The sequence below is a fragment of the Sorex araneus genome, chromosome 4, assembly GCF_027595985.1.
Source record: "Sorex araneus isolate mSorAra2 chromosome 4, mSorAra2.pri, whole genome shotgun sequence".
Taxonomy (NCBI): domain Eukaryota; kingdom Metazoa; phylum Chordata; class Mammalia; order Eulipotyphla; family Soricidae; genus Sorex; species Sorex araneus.
The window spans coordinates 194,330,185-194,349,558 of record NC_073305.1 but is presented as its reverse complement, the minus strand read 5'-3'; the positions used below and the strand labels follow the sequence as shown (position 1 = coordinate 194,349,558).

The following is a 19,374-nucleotide window of genomic DNA, read 5'->3' as shown; positions in this document are numbered from 1 at the left end:
CTGACATCCCTTCCCTCTGACCCTCTGCCTGGGACAGCGCTGGTCTCCAGCATTTCCTCTCTCAGCTACTCTCTAATCACTGGAATCTGTGGTGGTTGGGCCACCACTGTCCCTGCTCAGGACTGACTCCTGGCTCTGTGCTCAGGAACCACCTGGTGGTGTCTGGGGGTGGGGGGCGGGTCATACGTGTAGCTGGGGATTGAACTGGGCTAAACTGTGCAAAGCAAGTAATTTAACCCCTGGATTCTGGCTCTGGCCCCTTGAATCTACTTCCCTCCCTTATTTTTTGGAGGGGGCTTTTTGGGTCATACCTGGCGATGCATAGGGGGTTACTCCTGGCTCTGCACTCAGGAGTCACTCCTGGTGGTGCTTGGGGGACCATATGGGATGCTGGAGATTGAACCCAGGTCGGCCTCGTGCAAGGCAAATGCCCTCCCCGCTGTACTATTGTTCCAGCTCCTGAATCTACTTTTACCTCAGATCCTAGTGGGTGTTGAGTGACTTTTTCTTGTGATAATAATTGAATATAGAAAAGCATCAAATTCAAATTGCGTAGGGCGTTTGCCTTGCACGCGGCCAATCTGGGTTTGATTCCTCTGGCCCTCTTAGAGAGCCCAGTATCTCGCCCGCTTGGCAGAGCCTGGCAAGCTCCCCATGGCATATTTGATATGCCAAAAACAGTAACAAGTCTCACAATGGAGATGTTACTGGTGTCCGCTCGAGCAAATCAATGAACAATGGGATGACAGTGACGGTGACAGTATCCTTCACTCAACGAACTTTTTTTTTTAACCTTTCCTTCCGGTGTTCTGAGTATGTACACTTTAACAGGCTGACTTAACCATGGAGAGGAGGGTAAGAGAGGGCCTATATGTATTATTGTGAAATTTATGCAAGAACATAATTTCTGGGCTGGGGGCGATAGCTGAGAGGGCCGGGGTGCATGCTGGAAGCCCGGGTGTGATCCCCAGCACCAGATGGTCTCCCAAGAAACTTCATGAGTGGCCCCCATGCCTGAGCTGGGAGTAGCCCTTGAGTGGTCACGTCTGTTCCTCGGAGGGCAGGTTAAGGGGGTGGCCACGCTGGGTGCAGGAGGGGGTTACAGCAGCTTCTTTGGGGTATCCTCCTGGTGACCTGCCACATTCCTTCACCTGCCACCTGGCAGGAGCGGCCAGGGAAGCTCTAGAAGGGCCAATGGTCTGTGCTGGGGCTGTGGTGGCAGTGGCAGAGAAGCTAGAATAACCCCCAATCAGCTCTCCGGGGCCAGTGGCCTGAAGTCCATCATAGACCGATCCTGGGGCTTTCGGGGCTGAGGGAGGTTAAGGAGGCGTTCTGGGACTACATCCCCCATGCCCAAGGCCGCTGGGATGTCATTACCCCAGCTAAGTGTAACAGCAAAAGCTTGGTACTAGACCAGGTACTAATTCCATAGAAGTTTTTCTCATTATAAACAGCACAACGAGTAGGGCAGTTCCCCAGCCCAGGAAGGCGGGTCCTGACTGTCTTGTCCAACTGTAACATGGCTTCTCCGTAGGCTGCCATGCCAGGGAGGCCAGGAAGTCCCTGTGGACCAGGGCAGTGGCCCCGGGAGTCACCCCTAAGAGGGCCATGGATGTCACTGCAGTTCTCAAGCCTGGTGTGACTGCCCCATCTGCAGTCACACGTGTGCCACCCTGGCCTCATCTGCCACCTGGTTCTTGCAGACGCCGTCTCTCCGCACCGTGGGCAACATCGTCACGGGCACAGACCACCAGACGCAGGAGGCCCTGGATGCCGGCATGCTGAGGGTGCTGCCCCAGCTCCTGGAGCACCCGAAACCCTCCATCCAGAAAGAGGCCGCCTGGGCCCTGAGCAACGTGGCCGCGGGGCCCTGCCACCACATCCAGCAGCTCATCGCCTCTGATGTGCTCCCGCTCCTGGTCGCTCTGCTGAAAAACGTAAGTGGCTGCTCGGGAATGGACCCTCCAGCCTTGGAAAATGGGGATCCCAACACAGCAAAGCAAACTTCAACTCCTAGCCCTGCAGGGGAGCAGAGGGAAGGAGTTCCCTGGAGAACTCGCAGGACTGGAGGAGACAAAATGAGCAAAAGGAGCTGACTGAGGGAGTCTCTCCACTCAGGCGCCCAGTCCAGGCTGCAGCTGGTAATTCCGGCTTATGCCACTCCTCGCTCCTTCCCAGGACAGGGATCGGGAGGCATATCGGGTTGCTTTTGGTGCTTCTCAAATGTGGGGGTCACCTTGATCAAGGTGGTAACAGACACGGAAAATCCAGGTATCGATGTTGAAATACACCCGCGCTTCCTCCTTCTGCCTGACCGCCACCTTCCTCTCCCAGGACGACTGTTTTCATCAGTTCAGTGGTTTTATTCCCCTCCCCCCTTATCAAAGAGAGCTCACTTTAAGCCATTGTCTGAGGATTGGGAGTGGGGATCCCGAGTCAGTCTGGGGGTGGGGGATGTGGGAGGTAGGGAGGTGGCTGGGGTAGGGGACCAGCAGCCATTTGGGGCGCTCCTGCTAGGGAGTGAGCTCCCACGGGTGCAGCCCAAATCCTGCCATAGCATGTGGTGAGATGCCAATGGGGTGCTCCCAACACAGGTGTGTCCCTGTTCCCTCATTCGAGACTCTTCCCTTGGAGGCATAAGCTGAATGATGAAGTTTTTCATTTTATTTTATTTTTATTTTTTTGTGTTTTGCTTTTTTTGGGTCACACCTGGTGATGCCCAGGGATTACTATTGGCTCTGCACTCAGGAATTACTCCTGGTGGTGCTCGGGGGGTGGGGGGGGACCATATGCGATGCTGGGGATCAAACCCGGGTCGGCTGTGTGCAAGGCAAATGCCATACCCTCAGAACTATCTTTCCAGCCCTTTATTTTTTAAGCTGATGGTGCTGTGTCCCCAGCTACGCAATGGGAGTGACTACTCATGCTCAGGGGTTAGAAGGACCCGATATTAAATACTCGCATCTTTCCAGGCAAAGTGCCTCTTAGGGACTTCTGTCACCTCCAGGACAGCTCAATGCTCAGGATCATGTTTGTGGGTGCAGCTGGGAGACTGTGGAGTTCCTTAGCCCACGTTTGTTTTCCTGGGCCAGAAGGCCTGGCCAGGGGTCATTTGAATATGGAATGCCAAGCAAAATCCTCAATCCATGCTCCCAGATTGGCTTAAATTGGGTTAACATTTCCCATAACCAGAGAGACTAAGTCGTGTTTCCGTCTCAGAGCTGCCCCCTGACCAAAACCGAGGCAGGTTGCCGTGGGCTTCTGTGGCTGCTGCCAGCCTAGAAACCACACCAAGGCCGTGTCACCACGATAAGGTCTGCGAGGACGGCAAATGGACGCAGCCGTTCTGTTTCTGCAGGGGGAGTACCGAGTCCAGAAAGAGGCTGTGTGGACCATCGCTAACTTCACAACAGGAGGCACCACGGATCAGCTAATCCACCTCGTCCGTGCTGGCATCCTGCAGCCACTGGTGAATCTGCTCACTCTGCACGACACCAAGATCGTTCTCATCGTCCTCAACATCATCTCCTACATCTTCCAGGTGAGCTGCTCGGCCAGGTGGATCCTTAGCAGCCGTCTTGAAATCGAACATGCTTAATTCTCAGTCCCAGTAGAGAGTCTTCCCGGCCCTTCCTCCATTCATGCATCCTGGTACCAGCAGGAGGTCGAGATCCGGCACCATGTTCTCAGATGAGTGTCTTTGTGCCCAGGGGCCCCACAACCCACTTTTTTTTTTTTTTCTGTGTCCAGGAATTGAACCTCATGCATTTGAGGCCTGGGCTCTGTCACTGAACTGCATTCCCAGCCTCCCAATGCACTATGTTAAAGTATTAGGAGATAAAGGGCAGAGGAACCGATGGAACTTAGGTCTGGGTATGGAAGGGGACAGAGCTGAAGGCGGTGATAAGACTTCTGCTGCTCATATCGGGAGGGGATTGTGAGTCTCTCGTCTGCAGCCATCAGAAGAAACCTCCTTGAACGTATAAGGAAAGACCCAAGGGAAGTGAGTCCTGTGACTACTTGGGAAAGAAAATTCTAGGGGAAAGGAAAATCAGTGAGTATAGACAGAACAGTGCAAGGGGACAGAATATTGGGGGCCTGGGGCCAGCTTCCGCAGGGCCTGTGGGAACTTTGACTCTGAGTGGGAGGGAGACACCAGCTGAAGGTCCAAAGCAGGAAAACCATGGTGGAGCCAGATCCTGGATGTTCCGGGAAACTAAAACAAGGGATGTGCTCTGCTGAGAAGCAGAAATTTAGCTGCGATAGATCCTGAGGGGCCATGCGGAAGTGCTCCCCTGTTAAGCCCCAGGCTGGGGGGAAACGCACAATGAAACGCTGACTTCCAAGTCCAGAAACGCCTCTTTTCTGCAGGAACACAGAGCCGGTGGCTATTTGCTTAGTACTTATGAGTGTTTCCCAAAGTGGGTGATAAGGGGGCACTGGAATGATGGTGGGGGGAGCAGTAGGAGTGTTGGGTGGGTTTCCAGAGGGGCCTGAGTGGGTTTGCCTTTCTTTTCTAGGGGGCAGAGGCCCCATAAGTTTGGGAGGCTCTGCCAAGCTCCTGGTTCAGGCCCTCCTTAGCTCCTTAGTGCCGAAGCTCTGGTCTCTGGGGCCGGGAGGTGGGGGCAGCTTGGTGTCGCAGGCAGGGGTCTCTCCTGAGGTTCCAGAGCTCCTGAAGGCTGGCAGAAGCATCCAAGGTGGCAGGCTCGGATCCCCGGGCCCTCCCTGCGGGACTGCCCGCATGTCCTCACACCGTGGCAGTTGGCTTCCTCTGATCTCAGTGTCCCAAGAAGGCCAAACTTTCCTCATTGTTTCAATGGTAAAATCAACATAACGTAAGTTGCCGTCTTGGCTGTTTTCAGCTCAGGGATCAGCAAGTCTGTGGAGTCTGTTCACAGAGCGGGGCCTTGCCCGGGCCAGTCAAGAGTTGGGGGAGTTGATCCCTCTCCATTACAGGTGCCTAAAAATCCATGAGATAAAAAGTCCTAATGGGGAATGGCTTCTAAAGCAGCTTACACGGGGGGTGGGGGGGTGGGGGGGTGCTGGAGAGACGGCCTCAGGCAGAGTGCTCGCTTTCCGCACAGCTCACCCAGATGTGGTCCCCAGGACCCCCAAGTTCCCCTGACTTCCAGGAGTGATCCCCGAGCTCTAAGCCAGGAATAAGCTTTGAGCACCACTGTCTGTGACCTCCCTACCCCAAACAAAAAGATCACACGTATTGGCATGAATACTGTGCTCCTCTCATAACCCTTCTAATTCACCTTTACTTTCATTCCCCCCTTGGTTTTGGGGACCACATATTGGCCCTGCTCGGGTCTTACTTTGGACAGATGCTGCTCAGGGGTCATTCCCTGCAGTGCTTGAGAGACCGGAAGTGGCACTGGGGTGAACTTGGCCCCTGTAGATCTCTCTGGCCCCTCCCCTTGGCGTTTTCAGGAGCTGTTGTGTCCTTTCTCATCGCAGTGTATCTTTCTTCAGTTATTTAACCCAGCCTTCTGTTTATTTTGAGGGTAGGAAGCAAAGTGGAAGCCATAATCAGCCATAGTCTTGGAGATCATTTGCACAGAATCCCGTTAGTTATGCAGATCAGCCCATGGGGGGTGCAGGCGGGCGGGGATCACCTGGGGCCGTCTCGGAAGCTGCTGGATTCTCTGGCTCAAGCCCTTTTCCAGGCAGCTAAGCCATTTGAAATGTTTCAAAGTGACTCCAGGGAGTTCCTGTTCAGAGTCAGCTCTAAGCATCCGTTTCATGTAACTGTCTTGGAAAGAACTGAGTCCGGAAGAGGCTTGAAACAGCCCAATCAGACGCTGAAGGCTTTGAGGGAATGGCAGAGATCAAGGGGAGAGCCTTAGCGGCCGGGCGGGCCTGGCGCGTCTGAGAAAGCCCACTGTGGGCTCCACAGAGCGGGCCTCATCGGATTCCTCTGAACCCAACACTTGATTTTTGCCTTGGGCAAACGCCATCTGATGGACAGGGAACCCCGTGGGTGCGGGCGGGTCAGAGCATCTTGGTGGGCTGAGGGGCGGGGACATGGCTAATCACTGGCCTCGCAGACGTGACCGCCTGACTGAGTCTCGGCTGTGCCTGGAGTATCTCAGCAACGACACATATGGGCAGTTTTGCGGGGAGCAGAACGTTGCCAAGGGCTTGGCAGTCACGAGGATGACCTGCTAGTCCCCCCGGGAGCATCTCCCACCCCTGTTTCCTTTCGACACTTCGGTTCGGGCTGCAGCTTCTGCCCCGAGAACCAAAACTCCTTGTGGGTCTCCAGCAACCCTTGGGGGTGTCAGGCCTGAACCCCAGGACCAGCTCCTGAGTCACCTTCAGGGCCGCTCTGAAAAGTCCTGTCCCCAGGTGAGTGGGCACACCTGCCATCAAAGTGCTGTCTCTTTGCTCCTCTAACACCTCTTCAGAGCGTGCCTGAAACCCAGGTGTTCACCGGGTGTCCCTGTGGCCGACGTTCCCAACGGGAATGGCCTCCTTTTCCGGTTCAAGAGATCAGTGAGGGCTGGGCAGAGAGTACAGCAGGAGGGCAGCCTGGCACCCCATATGGTACCCTGAGCCCACCAGGGTGATGCCTGAGCACCACTGGGTGTGGACCCCTCCTCCTAAGAAATCCATGCCTCTGAAAATCTACCTTCAGAGAACAAGGCGTCCCACTGCTTCCCTCCCCCACACCGGAGGCCACTCCTGAGTTGTTTGTTTCGGAGCCACCGCCAGAAGTGCTCAGGGCTGCCTGAGCTCTGCACTCGGACCACTCTCGGCGGCTTACGTCCTTCTGAATTGTTCTGTGCCCCTGCTAGGGAGTGTTTGCCCACTTTGGATGACACTGTTCTTGAAGTTCAGCATTTGATGATTTATTTTCCTGTTCTGACCGTGACTTCTCCCCTACCGTTGCTGGGAAAACCTTCCCCGAATTTCATCTTCGTGGTTCCGTGTGTCTCACCCACTGCAGCCAAACTGCCTCGGTCACCGGGCAGGATTCACATCCCATGATTAATTGATTCGAGGACCTGCTCCCTGTCCCCAGAGGCTGGCCCCGAGCCCACAGGGTGGTCTGAGTTCAGGCCAGACACCCCACACACACACCCCACAGACATGCCCTGACCAACCATCCTTTCCAAGTGCGGGAAAACCGTTTCCCCTCACCAGAGGTGGTGCCTGCTAAGGAGTGACAGCACAGCCTGGCAGAGGAAAACCGTTTCTGGCTCAGGGAGGGCTCGCCTGGGTAGTGGACCTGTCTGCGGTGTCAGGGACTCATGCCCTTTGGAGGAGTTCTGGGGAGGTTCCTGCCGGGGAAGGGGCTGAGTGGAGGCAGCTCGGGCCTAGAGTCCGGGCGCTCAGGGCTCGTCCTGCCCACAGGCCGCCGAGTCCTTCTCCCAGAAGCAGAGCTTGTGTCTCCTCGTGGAGGAGCTCGGCGGCATTGACAGAATCGAGGCCTTGCAGTTCCACAAGAACCCTCAGATCGCACTGTCGGCCTCCAGGCTTATGGAGAGACACTTGTGTGAGGTGAGTGAGGGGCACGCGGGAAGCAAACACCCCAGCTCCCCTGGGGCCTCCTCTGGCCCTCCCTTTGGTCCCCCTCCATGTGACCTGCATTGGGGGGGGCACCCCGGGCCCTTTGGGAATCAGCTTCCTGACTCCTAGAAAGAGCTCTGGCCCCATCCCCATAAAACTCATCCAGCTACCCCGGTTGGTTTAGAATTTCATCCCTCCACCCGCTTCTTGCCCTTCTGTGGGGTGGGGAGGGGGAGAATGGGCAGGAGGTGGCCTCCGGTCTGGAAAGTCCATTTGGCCACTTACAGCCTCTTTGTCTCTGGTGTTCGGAGATTCGGCTCTATAAGAGGTTAATTTCTAAGTGTTGTGCAGGAACAGGGAATAATCAAATCTCATCGGGCCACTCTTAAACGATTTTCATTGTGGGAAAATCCATCAAACAAAATTGACCACTTCAACGCTTCTTAAGTGCAGTTCAGTGACAGTACATTCCTGCTGCATGACTGTCACCACCCACAGCCAGCTCGTCTCCCCCATCCAAAAGCCTGTCCCTGTGCCTACTGCCCCAGTCCCTCTCTCAGCCCCAGTACTGCCATCTCACTTCCTGTCCATGAGCTGGACTCCAGTGGGGCAGTGCTCCGCCTCTCGTGGTTGACTTATTTTGCAAGGCACAGTATCTTTGTTGTAGGGGCACTGTGCTCAGGAGTCACTCCTGATGGTGCTCAGAGGACCATGGGGTGCCAGGGGTAGAACCTAGCTAGGCCTGGTGCTTGCGAACATAGGCTCTGGCCCTCCACACCATCCCTCTAGCTGTAATCTCTCAAACAGGCAGAGAACCCGTAATGCTTGTCTGTCAGTATTGTAGCATGAGTTAAGTAAAGACTTCTGCCCTGAAGGCTGAGGAGCGCTTCACTGTAAGCTGCTTGACTTCTCCCGCTCAATCCTACATGGACACTTGCTTCCTTTGAGCTGCTGTGGATAATGCAGTTATGAGCAGGGGAGAAGAGTATCCAAGGTCATGCATCTAATTCTATCTCATTTTTTGTTTCACTTTTTTTTTTTCCTTGTCTGCCAAAAAATTGAACGTAAGTCCCTATATGCATAGCACACACTCTGCCACTGAACTAGTGCCTAGCCCCTGGGGTTTTGGTGTGAAACTGAGTTTACAAAGTGAGGGATATCCTCCTATCCCTGCAAACTCTTGGCCACTCAGTCAATCCGATCTGCTGCATGACTGGTTGATAGTGGACCCTTCAGCTCAGGACCGAGATATTATTGCTCAAAGCAGGAAAGGGCACTGAACAGCAACGGGCATCTTTGGGGTTACACGTCCCGGTGAAAACTTTGAAATTTAGAGCCTCTTTCTCTGAACAGAGGGTGCAGGTCGTAGAATTCATCCAAGTTCTCCCAACCAAAGCAAAGACTGTATCCTAACTCACTCGGGCTGGAGCAATAGCACAGCGGGCAGGGCGTTTGCCTTGCATGCAGCCGACCTGGGTTCGATTCTCAGCATCCGATATAGTCTCCCGAGCACAGCCAGGAGTAATTCCTGAGATGAAGAGCCAGGAGAAACCCCTGTGCATTGCTGGGTATGACCCAAAAAGGAAAAAAAAAAAGATAGTACTCTGAATCCAAACAGTTTTACTTGTTGATTTTACCCTGGTTGGCTGCGTGCACGAAGTGCCTTACCACTCTACTAGCTTTCTGTCTTCCCAAACTGCATTCTAGTATAAGCCACGGTTGGGAGGGCAGAGATGGCACAGCAGGATGGGCACTTGACTTGCAGGCAGCTAACCTGGGCTCAATCCCCAGCACCCCGGTGGTCCTCCGTGCTCCACCGTGATCCCAGGCTGCAGAGCCAGGTGTGTCCCCCACCCCCGCCCAAATGAGCCAGATGGGGATGTGGCTTAGGTGGTCGAGCACATGACTTGTAACACGTGAGGCCCTGGCCTCCATCCCCACCCCAGCTCTGCTAGTTGTGCCCCCCTCATGCCCACCCCAGGATTACCGCCCCCCCACCCTGCAATAGTGACAGAAAAGCCAAACGCTTTTTTTTTCTTTTTGGGTTACATCCAGCGATGCTCAGGGGTTACTCCTGGCTCTGCACTCAGGAATTACTCCTGGTGGTGCTCGGGGGACCATATGGGATGCTGGGAATCGGACCCGGGTTGGCCATGTGCAAGGCAAACACCCTACCTGCTGCACTTTTGCTCCAGCCCTGCCAAATGCTTTCTGACTTCACTCTGTGCTAGAGTCACACTCAGAAAGAGTAGAACGTGGTTGCTGGGATTTGGGAGGTGGGGGAGTGACAGAGACGGGGAATGGGAAAATGTTTCATGTGGAAGGAGAGAAGGCATCTGGAGACGGATGCTGCTGATGGGCACAGTGCACTGACTCAAGATGGCCCATGCTGGGCCCAAGCGATAGTACCCGGAACAAGGTGCTTTGCCGGGCCTGGTGGTGAATCCACCACTGGGTATGGCCCACACCCCTCCCCCCAATATGGTGGATGTTAAGTTTCATTACACACACATACACACACACACTCACTCTGAATTTGAGGCCCCCAAAAATAAATAAATAAATACTTTCCTTGGTAACCATGAAAAAATAAAGAATAAATAAATGAATTTGAGGCCCATCCCAAGAAATATCTAAACGAGTCTTTCATCTGAAGGCCCCTTGGGGTGACTTATCTTAAGTTCTAATCCACAAAGGATGCTCAGGAGGGTGTGGGGAGAGAATGCTAAGGGCCAGGAGGCACAACATGTCTTTCTCCCTGAAGGAAGAAGAAAATGAAGCACTGTACTCGGCTCTGGAAGAAAATGAAGCACTGTATTCGGCTCTGGACACAAACCACAAATTCTTTAAGCACTTAACCAATAAGCACCAAAGCCCCCCAGCCCCCATACCAGCCTCAAGAACCTTGCCGGCTGCCTTACTGAAGAAGTAGGTCTGTGTGTTGGTAGGTCTGAGGCTTTTTTAAACTGAAAGTTAATAAAACGTTCAACACTTTCACCTGTTTACCATGAAAGCACGTGCAGCTTCTGCGCCCACAGGCTCGGGTGTGGGACAAGGCAGCCTGGAAGAGTCTCTGCCGCCCCAAGCCAACTTGGGTGCCACTAGGATCTGGGAAACATGTTTGATGTTGGGTGTGTGGGGGGGTACTTTTTATTTTCGAGTGATGTCTGGTAAGACCTAGAACATTCTTCAAGAAGAGCCGTGTGAGCTGGGATCAGGAGGAGAGATGAAATGGAATGCATGATTTGCACACTGGAGTTCTAGGTTGGATCATGGGGCCCACCTGTGTTCCCCTGAGCACTGCCAGGTGTGGCCCCTAAAACAAAAGTGAGGGAGCATCCCAGTGAGAGGACGAAGGCGTGGGTTAGTCTGAGGCCATCAGACTCGCGTTCCACCACTGCGGTGCAGAGATGAGTCTGCCGGGTGCCGTTTCCAGACCAGACTCTCCCCACGCCCTCCGGGCATGCCCGTGGCCCTGGCATGGTGAGGGGGACCACTGCGAGCACTGCTCAGTCCACAATCTCAGATGCTGCCCCATGCCTGAGAATAGACCTTTATCTGCGGGATGTGGAGACTGGGAGCCCTCCTGTGTCCACCCACACACGGAAACGGGGGCCTGAAGGTCCCTGGCTTCCCCCTCCAACAGCCATCAGCTTGGCACATCTTTGTCCCAACAGAATCTCACCTTCTGAATCTTAGTCGTAGGGATGAATATGGAGCAGGAAATACCCCTGAGCACTGCTGGGCATTATCCCTTCCCGCCAAAAGTAAAACATTTTATGAAGGAGTCATTTGTGGGGCTGTAGCATCCCATACGGTCCCCTGAGCACTGCCAGGAGTGATTCCTGAGTGCAGAGCCAGGATAACCCCTGTGCATTGCCGGGTGTGATACCAAAAGAAGAAAAAAATCACAAAACAAAAAACATTTGCTTACAAATTTGGGGTGCTCAGAGATGGTGTTAATCACATTTCAACGAGTGGCCCATATGCCCGGCTCTTGTGTTGGCGTGACTGGCTGGGTGACAGAGGAGGAGGGTGTGAGTGCCTTTATGATGACTTTACTGTGTGGAAACTGGTCTGCAGTCACTTGGACCCTCCAAACAGTGACCCCCAATTCTGTTTTGAGCCATGGAAGAAACATTCTTCAGCATGCTCGTCAGCCCTTTGGGCCCCTCCCAGCCTTAGAATGCTAAAATTCAAAGTCCAAAATAAAATTGTCAGGTGGCTGATTCAAATATGACGGTAGAAATGAGCCACTCAACCAGACTGGAAGATGAAGAAAAATCAGCTTCCAAATGTAAAGAATTCGATGAGTGACCAGAGGATTGAAAATTAACCTCTAAGCACCTCATTGTGAAATTTCAGTTCTCTGGTCAGAGTTCTTACACGTTTCCAGAAAGGCACAAACGAGTCATGGGCAAAAGATCAGGAATCCAAATGTCTTTCTTCTTAGCAGCCACTCGGGAAACCTTTCTCATCTCGGTGGATCCTAGGTCAGATGACCTACGGGAGCACTGAATGGGAACAGATGCGTATTATCTGTAAAGAATCTGAACTGATGGTCCAGAAAAATCCACCCAGAGTCTGACACGGGAAGGCTCAGGTGCAGAAATATAACCAGCAGATAAGAGTAAGGTTAAGATGAACAAACCCACGCACTTTCCCCAGAAGAAACAATTCACAGAAGCTAGGGGAGATGGAATCACTGTATTCTTCGCAACAGATTTTGGAAGATCTGGTAGCCACAAAACAAGCAGATGCCTTGAGAGGGAAATGAGCTCAAAAATGAATGAGAAGAGCTTAAAGAGAAGCCGGGATTTTCTCACCGTATTTTTAAGTAACTATTTGTTTTGGGGCCACACTTGGCAGTGCACACATTGTGACTTTGTGCTCAGGGATCACTCCTGGCATTCTGGGGGAACCATATGCAGTTCTGGGCTTTCAACTGTGGCTACATGTAAGGCAAGTGTCATGAACCCCTGTATTAAGTACTCCTTCAAGTACTCTATCAGAAAAGGGCGGAAACTCCTACCTCTTGCCTCAAACATACAACACAAAGGACAGAGAATGAGGTACCATGATTTACAAAGTTGTTCATGGTACTGTGATTTTTGCAAAGTCATTCATGGTCAAATTCTAGGTATACAATTTTCCAACACCAATGCCATCACCAGTCAGAGACCATTCCTGACTGGGCTCTGGGACGTGTGGGGTGCCAGGAACCGAAGCCAGGCCGGCTGCATGTAAGGCAAACTCCCCAACCATTCATTGTCCTATCGCTCTGAGTTCAAGATAGACATTTTTTTTTTGTCTGTCCACCAATACCTAACACTGACTTTCTGAAAAGTGCCTTTTTTCCCCATTGGTTTACATAATTCTCTCATAAAGCTCTTAAATGTATGCAGTGGTTTAAAGGGGTCACTCCTAGAGCACCCTCAGTCCCAAAGTATAGGGAGGGGAAGGACAAACAATGAGTGGAGGGTGGGGGGAGGAGAGACCAATGAGAAGCAACGAGACAGGGTCAATGTCCACCAGTGGTGTTGAGTGATAGCGCTAGATATCCAAACCAGCGTCAACAACACTGAAATCATCAGACCCAAACTTAAATACACAAACTTGAAAAGCTGTCTGTGGAGATGAAGGCTGGGGTGGGGGAAGGACGGAGGGACCCTGGGAACCCTGGTGGAGGGGAGACAAAGATAGAATTTTCCTTTGGTTTTGGGGCCATACCCAGCGATGCTCAGGGGTTACTACTGCTGGCTCTGTACTTGGGGGGTGGGGTCACTCCTGGCAGTGCTCAGGGGACCATATCTGATTTTGGGAATCAGACCCCAGTCAGTTCTCCGTAAAGCAAAAGCGCTACCCACTGTCCTATCATTCTGGCCCCAAGAGAGACAGAAGATAGAGGAAGAAACTGAAATCAACGCAGATCCCCTGAAAAATAGTCCCAGAGTCAAACTGGCAGCAAACCTGGAAAATTGTGTCCCTTTTCAGAAAAGAATGTAGCTTTGTAGTAGAGCACATCCCTTGCGCATGAGAGGCTGTGGATTGGACCCCAGCAGCACACACACAAAAAGAAAAACAGAACTTAAAGTAACATAGGGACTGGGAGGAGGGGAAGAGCTAGGAACTGTTCTAGAAAAAAACCCAAACCAAAACATGCGGCCTGGGGCAATGGCTCCAAGGGTAGAACATGCTCAGCATAGGGAACCCGGGTGAGAGCCCCAGCACCACCAGCAGTGCCCCCTTCCACTCCACACAAGCACTGATGTGACCCCAAAACAAACGAACAGGGGCTGGAATGATCAAGGCAGACCTGGGTTCAATCCCCGGCATCCCATGTGGCCCCCCCAAGCACTGCCAGGAATATTCCTAAGTGCAGAGCCAGGAGTAACCCCTGAGCATTGCTGGGTGTGACCCAAAAAGCAAAAAAAAAAAACACCCCCCCCAAAAGAAACAACCAAATGAACAATGGCCTAGAAAGAGTACAGCGAGGAGGGCGCTTGCCTTGAAAGTGGCAGACCCAGCATCCCATAGGGACCCCCGGGACCACTAGGAGTAAGCCCTGAGCACCCAAAAGAAAATAGAGAACCAAAAGGCAAGGAGCTGCAGTGGTTGAACATCTTCTCTGAAGGGAATGAACCTGGTTCGGGAGGTTGCTCAGTGGTGGGCGACTTACACAAGATGCGGGTTCATTCCCCAGCGTTGCAAAAGAAAACTATAAAATTGAGGTGGGGGCGGGGGGGAGGGAAATTGGGAACATTGGTGGTGGGGCATGTGCCTGATGTTGGAACATTGTATGACTGAAACCCAACCATGAACAACTTTGTAACCGAGGCCACCAGGATGGAGTGAGAGGAGGGACTGTAGTTAATTCCTCTCTCTCCCAGGGAGGTGCCAGATGATGTCTGAGAGGCGGTGCTGGGGAGTGCCAGGAATAACTGCACACCATTCCTAAGAGTGGCAGCTACTGAGCATATGTTTAGAAAAAAGTTGTGGAAATCTCCTCGCCGAACTTCTGGCTGGGAGCTAGGAGAGGGGAGTTTCGATTTTGCCCTTGGTTGCTCTGTGGGTAATAATTAAAAATGAAAACCCCCAAGGACACCAGAGTTATGTAATCTCGTGGTGTATCACATGAATATGGTGAGTCTTAAATTCCTGAAGCATCACCACACACAGTGGCAGTCTGATCGCAGACAGGGACGCCAGCAATAAAACAGGGTTTCAGCGTGAGAGGCCGTCAGCTCCCAGCGATCACCCCATTGTTCAGTGGGGGCGAAGCACAGAGTCGAAAGAGCCCCTATATACTTGTCTTTGAGAAAAATGAATTTTACAAAACCTTTAATGGTTTGGGGGGTTGTTGGGCCACATCTAGCATTGCTCAGGGCTGACTCCTGGCTCTGTGCTCAGGGATCTTGGCGGTTCTGGGGTCCAGATGTGATGCCAGGGATCAAGCCCAGCTCAGCTCCCCACAAGGCAAGAGCCTTAACCCCAGTACTAGCTCTCCAGCCCTGATTGTTTTTTCTTGTTTTTTTGGGTGAAACCCAGTGGTACTCAGAGATTAATTCTGACTGTGCACTCGGGGAGGACTGGAGTGATAGTACAGCAGGTAGGGCATTTGCCTTGCACGTGGCCAACCCAGGTTCAATTCCTCCGTCCCTCTCAGAGAGCCTGGCAAGCTACGTGTGGCATATTTGATATGCCAAAAACAGTAACAACAAGTCTCACACTGGAGACGTTACTGGTGCCTGCTCAAGCAAATCGATGAACAACGGGATGACAGTGATACAGTGCTACAGTGCACTCGGGGATCAGCCCTGGTGGGGCTTAGGGGATCATCTGCAGTGCTGAGGATCAAACCGAGGTTAGCTGTGTGGAAGGCAAGTGCCTTACCTACCCTACTATCTTTCCAGCCGATTTTTCTTTTTTTTAAAGTGAGGGCAGTGCTGGGGAAGAGAGTAGGTCTTGTGGTGCTGGAGGGTCCCAGGACTGCATTTGATGGAGCTTTGGGGACCCTGGGATGCCAACGGTCAAACATGGAATCTTGAGCATGTTAGGCATATGCTCTACCAATCTGAGTTTTATTCCCAGCCCTACAGTGAGTGGTGGTGTGTGTGTGTGTGTGTGTGTGTCTCTGTCTGTGTCTGTGTCTCTGTGTGTATCAGAATACTATTATCAATTGTTTTAAAGTATAAGAACTTAATTTTTTTTCTTTTGCTTTTTGGGTCACACCCAGCGATGCTCAGGGGTTACTCCTGGCTTTACACTCAGAAATCACTCCTGGTGGTGCCCAGGGGACCGTATGGGATGCTGGGAATTGAAACCGGGTTGGCCGCGTGCAAGGCAAACGCCCTACCGGCTGTGCTATTGCTCCAGCCCCAGAACTTAAATTTTTTTTTTTTTTTGCTTTTTGGGTCACACCTAGCGATGCACAGGGGTTACTCCTGGCTCTGCACTCAGGAATTACCCCTGGCCATGCTCAGGGGACCATATGGGATGAAACTTGGATGTTTGCAGACTTTTTATGAATCAGTTCCTGGAATGTCTCCAGCTTAGAGGAATGTCGGTGATATTTGGGTGGACACATCAGGACTCAGAGGAGGCTTGGAAGTGATTCTTGGGCAACGCCCCAGCTTCTGCTGAGAGGAGCTTACCCCCAATCACTGGCACACCACCCACAGTTGTAGACCTTGCTTCCTGCCTCAGGGACTGCTTCGCCACCAGAACCCGGGAATTCTACAACCCAAGTGAGCCAGCTTATGGCCATGGCTGTTTCTTTCCAACCAGACCAGAGGGGGAACAGCTGCTGGGGAAGCCAGTGAAAACAGCACAAATGCCGGACCCGCTGGCTCTCTGCGGTCTTGGCTTCCCAGAATCTGTGTCTTCAAGAAAAGGCTGCAGAAGGAAAGTGGGACCACTCATTTCCTGCAGTGGCCCCCGGGATCTGTTCTCCTTCTAGCCAATGCAGTGGCCAAACTCTGCTGATGGAAAACGCTGTTATTCGAGGACCTGCTGGTAGGGTCAGAGCTGTCCTCAGTCATCAGGTGGGGTGTGGGTGGGGCTGCTTCTCCTTCCCCATGCCCACCTATATGGAATCATTCTGCCAAACACTGCATTCCAGGAGCCCAATTGCTTCTGGGAAAGAATACGCAATCCTGGGGGTGTCGTGAGCTATCTCTTAGGATGCTTGGCACCCCCTTCATTCCTGGGGAAACGTTCGCTTAAAGATCAACCCCTTCCTGTCCAAGTATGCCATCCAGACACGCATGTGGTTGTGCATTGAGGCGCTGAATATTCAAATCTTCCTGAAATGCATGGCAGTGCCTTAGACATCCGATCAGAACTTCACTAAGCACAGCCTCTGTTTTGTTTTTTGAGGGGTGGGGGGAGGGCGCTTCTCAGAAATACTCAGGGGACATGGGAGTCACTCCCCTTGATACTCAGCCAACTCAGCCTGAAGGTTCAACACTTGGGCCCCCTGGCAGTGTTCCAGGGGTCTCCAGAGCTACATGCAGGAGTGATTGAGCAACCCACAACCCCCTCCTCCCTATGAGTGCTCTCTTTGGTGGAGCATTTGACTCTAAGGACCATCCCTCACGAGAGAAAGGCATGGCAGCCTGTCCTGGGCCTGGTTGAAACATCATAGGCTGAGATGAACACACAGAAGAAGGGCGAGGTTTGTGGAGAAAACGTGGACACTCCTTAGGATGCCCAGGTCGCAGGCTGAGGACTAGTGGCCAACCTGCGTCCCTGAGCCTGCTCCTACATGGATAATCACTGAGAATCCTGAACATGTTTAGACATTTGCTGCTTAGGATATGTGCAGAAACACTCAGCAACAAATTAATGATGTCAGAGGCTGGAGAGATCAGGGGCTTGGTGAAGTGGCCAGTAGGGCCAGCGGTGGTGTCCACAGAAAGGGCTCTGTACTTGGCCTCGTGGCCTCATCGGCCCTTCGCTATGGGGGTCTGCTCATGGGATGGTCTCCACTAACACACAGCAGCCAGAAGTGCCAGGATCGGATCTTTTGTCCTTTCCCAACTCCTTGCCATGGGCCAGAGCCATCATCTGGGGGACTCTGCACACACCCTGCCTGAGGCTGACCCAGGTTCTGTCACCAGCACCATGACCCCTCAGACACCTGCTGGGTGCAGTCCCAAGGCCCCAGAGCACTGACCCTCGGCCCTTGCATTGTCCTCTCAGGCTGGGCCATCCCTTGGCATCCCTGGGTCTCCTGGGCACCATCTATGAGACCCTCACAAGAAGTGAGTGTTGAGCAATCCAGTTTGGAAGTGGGAAAAGGACTCAAAGAGACGCTTCCCCAGAGAAGGTGGACAAATGGCTAACAAGCACATGAACAGATGACAAGTGGTGTGAGTCATCGTGAACATGCAAATCAAAACCACACAGAGCTGTCAGGGCATGGGCACACCCACTCGGATGACTACTCCTGAAACCAGAAATCCCCCCCCCGCGTGAAAGGGCTCCTCAGACGAGGTGGAAGTGTCAGAAACAACTGGAAGGAGGGTCTGGAGATTGTGTCCTCCACTTTCACGGCACTGTTCACAACAGCCAGGAGGTAGAAGCAACCTCGGGGCCACTAGTGGAGCATGGATAAGCGAGGGGTAGAGCCATATAATAGAATATTACTCTGCCCTAAAAAGGGAAGGACATTCAGACGAAATCCTACAGGAATTAAACTGGAGGGTCTGTTACTAAGTGAAATAATCCAGCCACAAAAGAACAAAAACATAAAAGTTCTACTTATGTGAGGTCCTTGGAGTCACTTTCACAGAAGACAGAGTAGAAAGGGGAGATAGTTCCCCGGAGTGAGACTTTGAGTCCCACTGACCCTGGTTCAAATCCCCTGTACCATGTATGGTGTCCTGAGCACTACTAAGGGTTACTCCTGAGTACAGAGCCAGGAATAATCCCTGAACACAACTGGGTATGGCTCAAAAGCCAAAGGGTAAAAAAACCCGGGACTAAAAACACAGACCTCCCTTCCTGTAGGGAAGAAAGGAAAGTCCCTCGTAGGATTTCCAATAGGCCAATTCTTGCCTTGTCAGTGATCAGGAAATGCATTGAATACAATGTGTTAGTCAAAATGCCATTTAACCTGTTCCGTCTAGCTCCAAATTGAAACAATCCAAGTACCCATGCATGGATACATACACTGCGTGTAGTCATGCAATAGATACAATATAAGTCATAAAAATAAATGAGCTAGAGCCACAACACAATATTTAGATGAATCTTAAAAACATGTTGAATCAAAGAAAAAAAAGAAAGAAACCAGATGCACAATCGGATATACTGTATGGTGCCACTGAGAGAAGCTGAAATGCAAGTAAAAAAAAGTGGTCATCTTAGGAATATCTATTTAATTGATAAAAGATACCAAGAACTGGAATTACACAAGCAGAGAGATTGGGGGTTGGCAGAGGTGGTGGACGGTGGGGTAGAGCGTGGGAAAATGGGAGAAGGGGGGGTCTAAAGAGCAGACTTCTAGTATGAGGTAAGTCGATCTGGCTGGGGTGCGGCTTGGGGATAAGCCACGGCCCTGGCTTTGATACCCAGCATCACAGCCTCCTGCCCCTTCGGTGTGACCCCCTCCCACAGTAAAGTTCTGGGGTGTCCAGCAAGCTGACCCAATGTAACAAAGACTGAGTTGCATATTGGACACTTGCAGAGAGGGCAGGTCTTAAGTTCACAAGAAAAATGCGTGTCCCTGTGGCAGGTGTCCAGCCCTCCTGCTTCCCACCATGCAATGTGGGAAGTCCTGGATCCCTGGGCTGGACCCCTGAGGCGGATGTGATGCTGTCTGAAGCAACTAGAGTTTCTGTGTGTTTGGGG

At 52.2% G+C, this 19,374-nt stretch overlaps 1 protein-coding gene across 1 annotated transcript in view; it reads left to right on the top strand.

Annotated features, from left to right (window-relative positions):
- KPNA7 (karyopherin subunit alpha 7) overlaps positions 1 to 10,481 on the top strand; it is a 50,926-nt gene extending 40,445 nt beyond the window's left edge. The window contains exons 8-11 of the mRNA XM_055136539.1: positions 1,704 to 1,937; positions 3,359 to 3,541; positions 7,363 to 7,509; positions 10,283 to 10,481. Coding sequence (XP_054992514.1) covers positions 1,704 to 1,937; positions 3,359 to 3,541; positions 7,363 to 7,509; positions 10,283 to 10,450 — 732 coding nt within the window. The 3' untranslated portion in view covers positions 10,451 to 10,481. The remainder of the gene's footprint in view (positions 1 to 1,703; positions 1,938 to 3,358; positions 3,542 to 7,362; positions 7,510 to 10,282) is intronic.
- Positions 10,482 to 19,374: the final 8,893 nt, after the last annotated feature.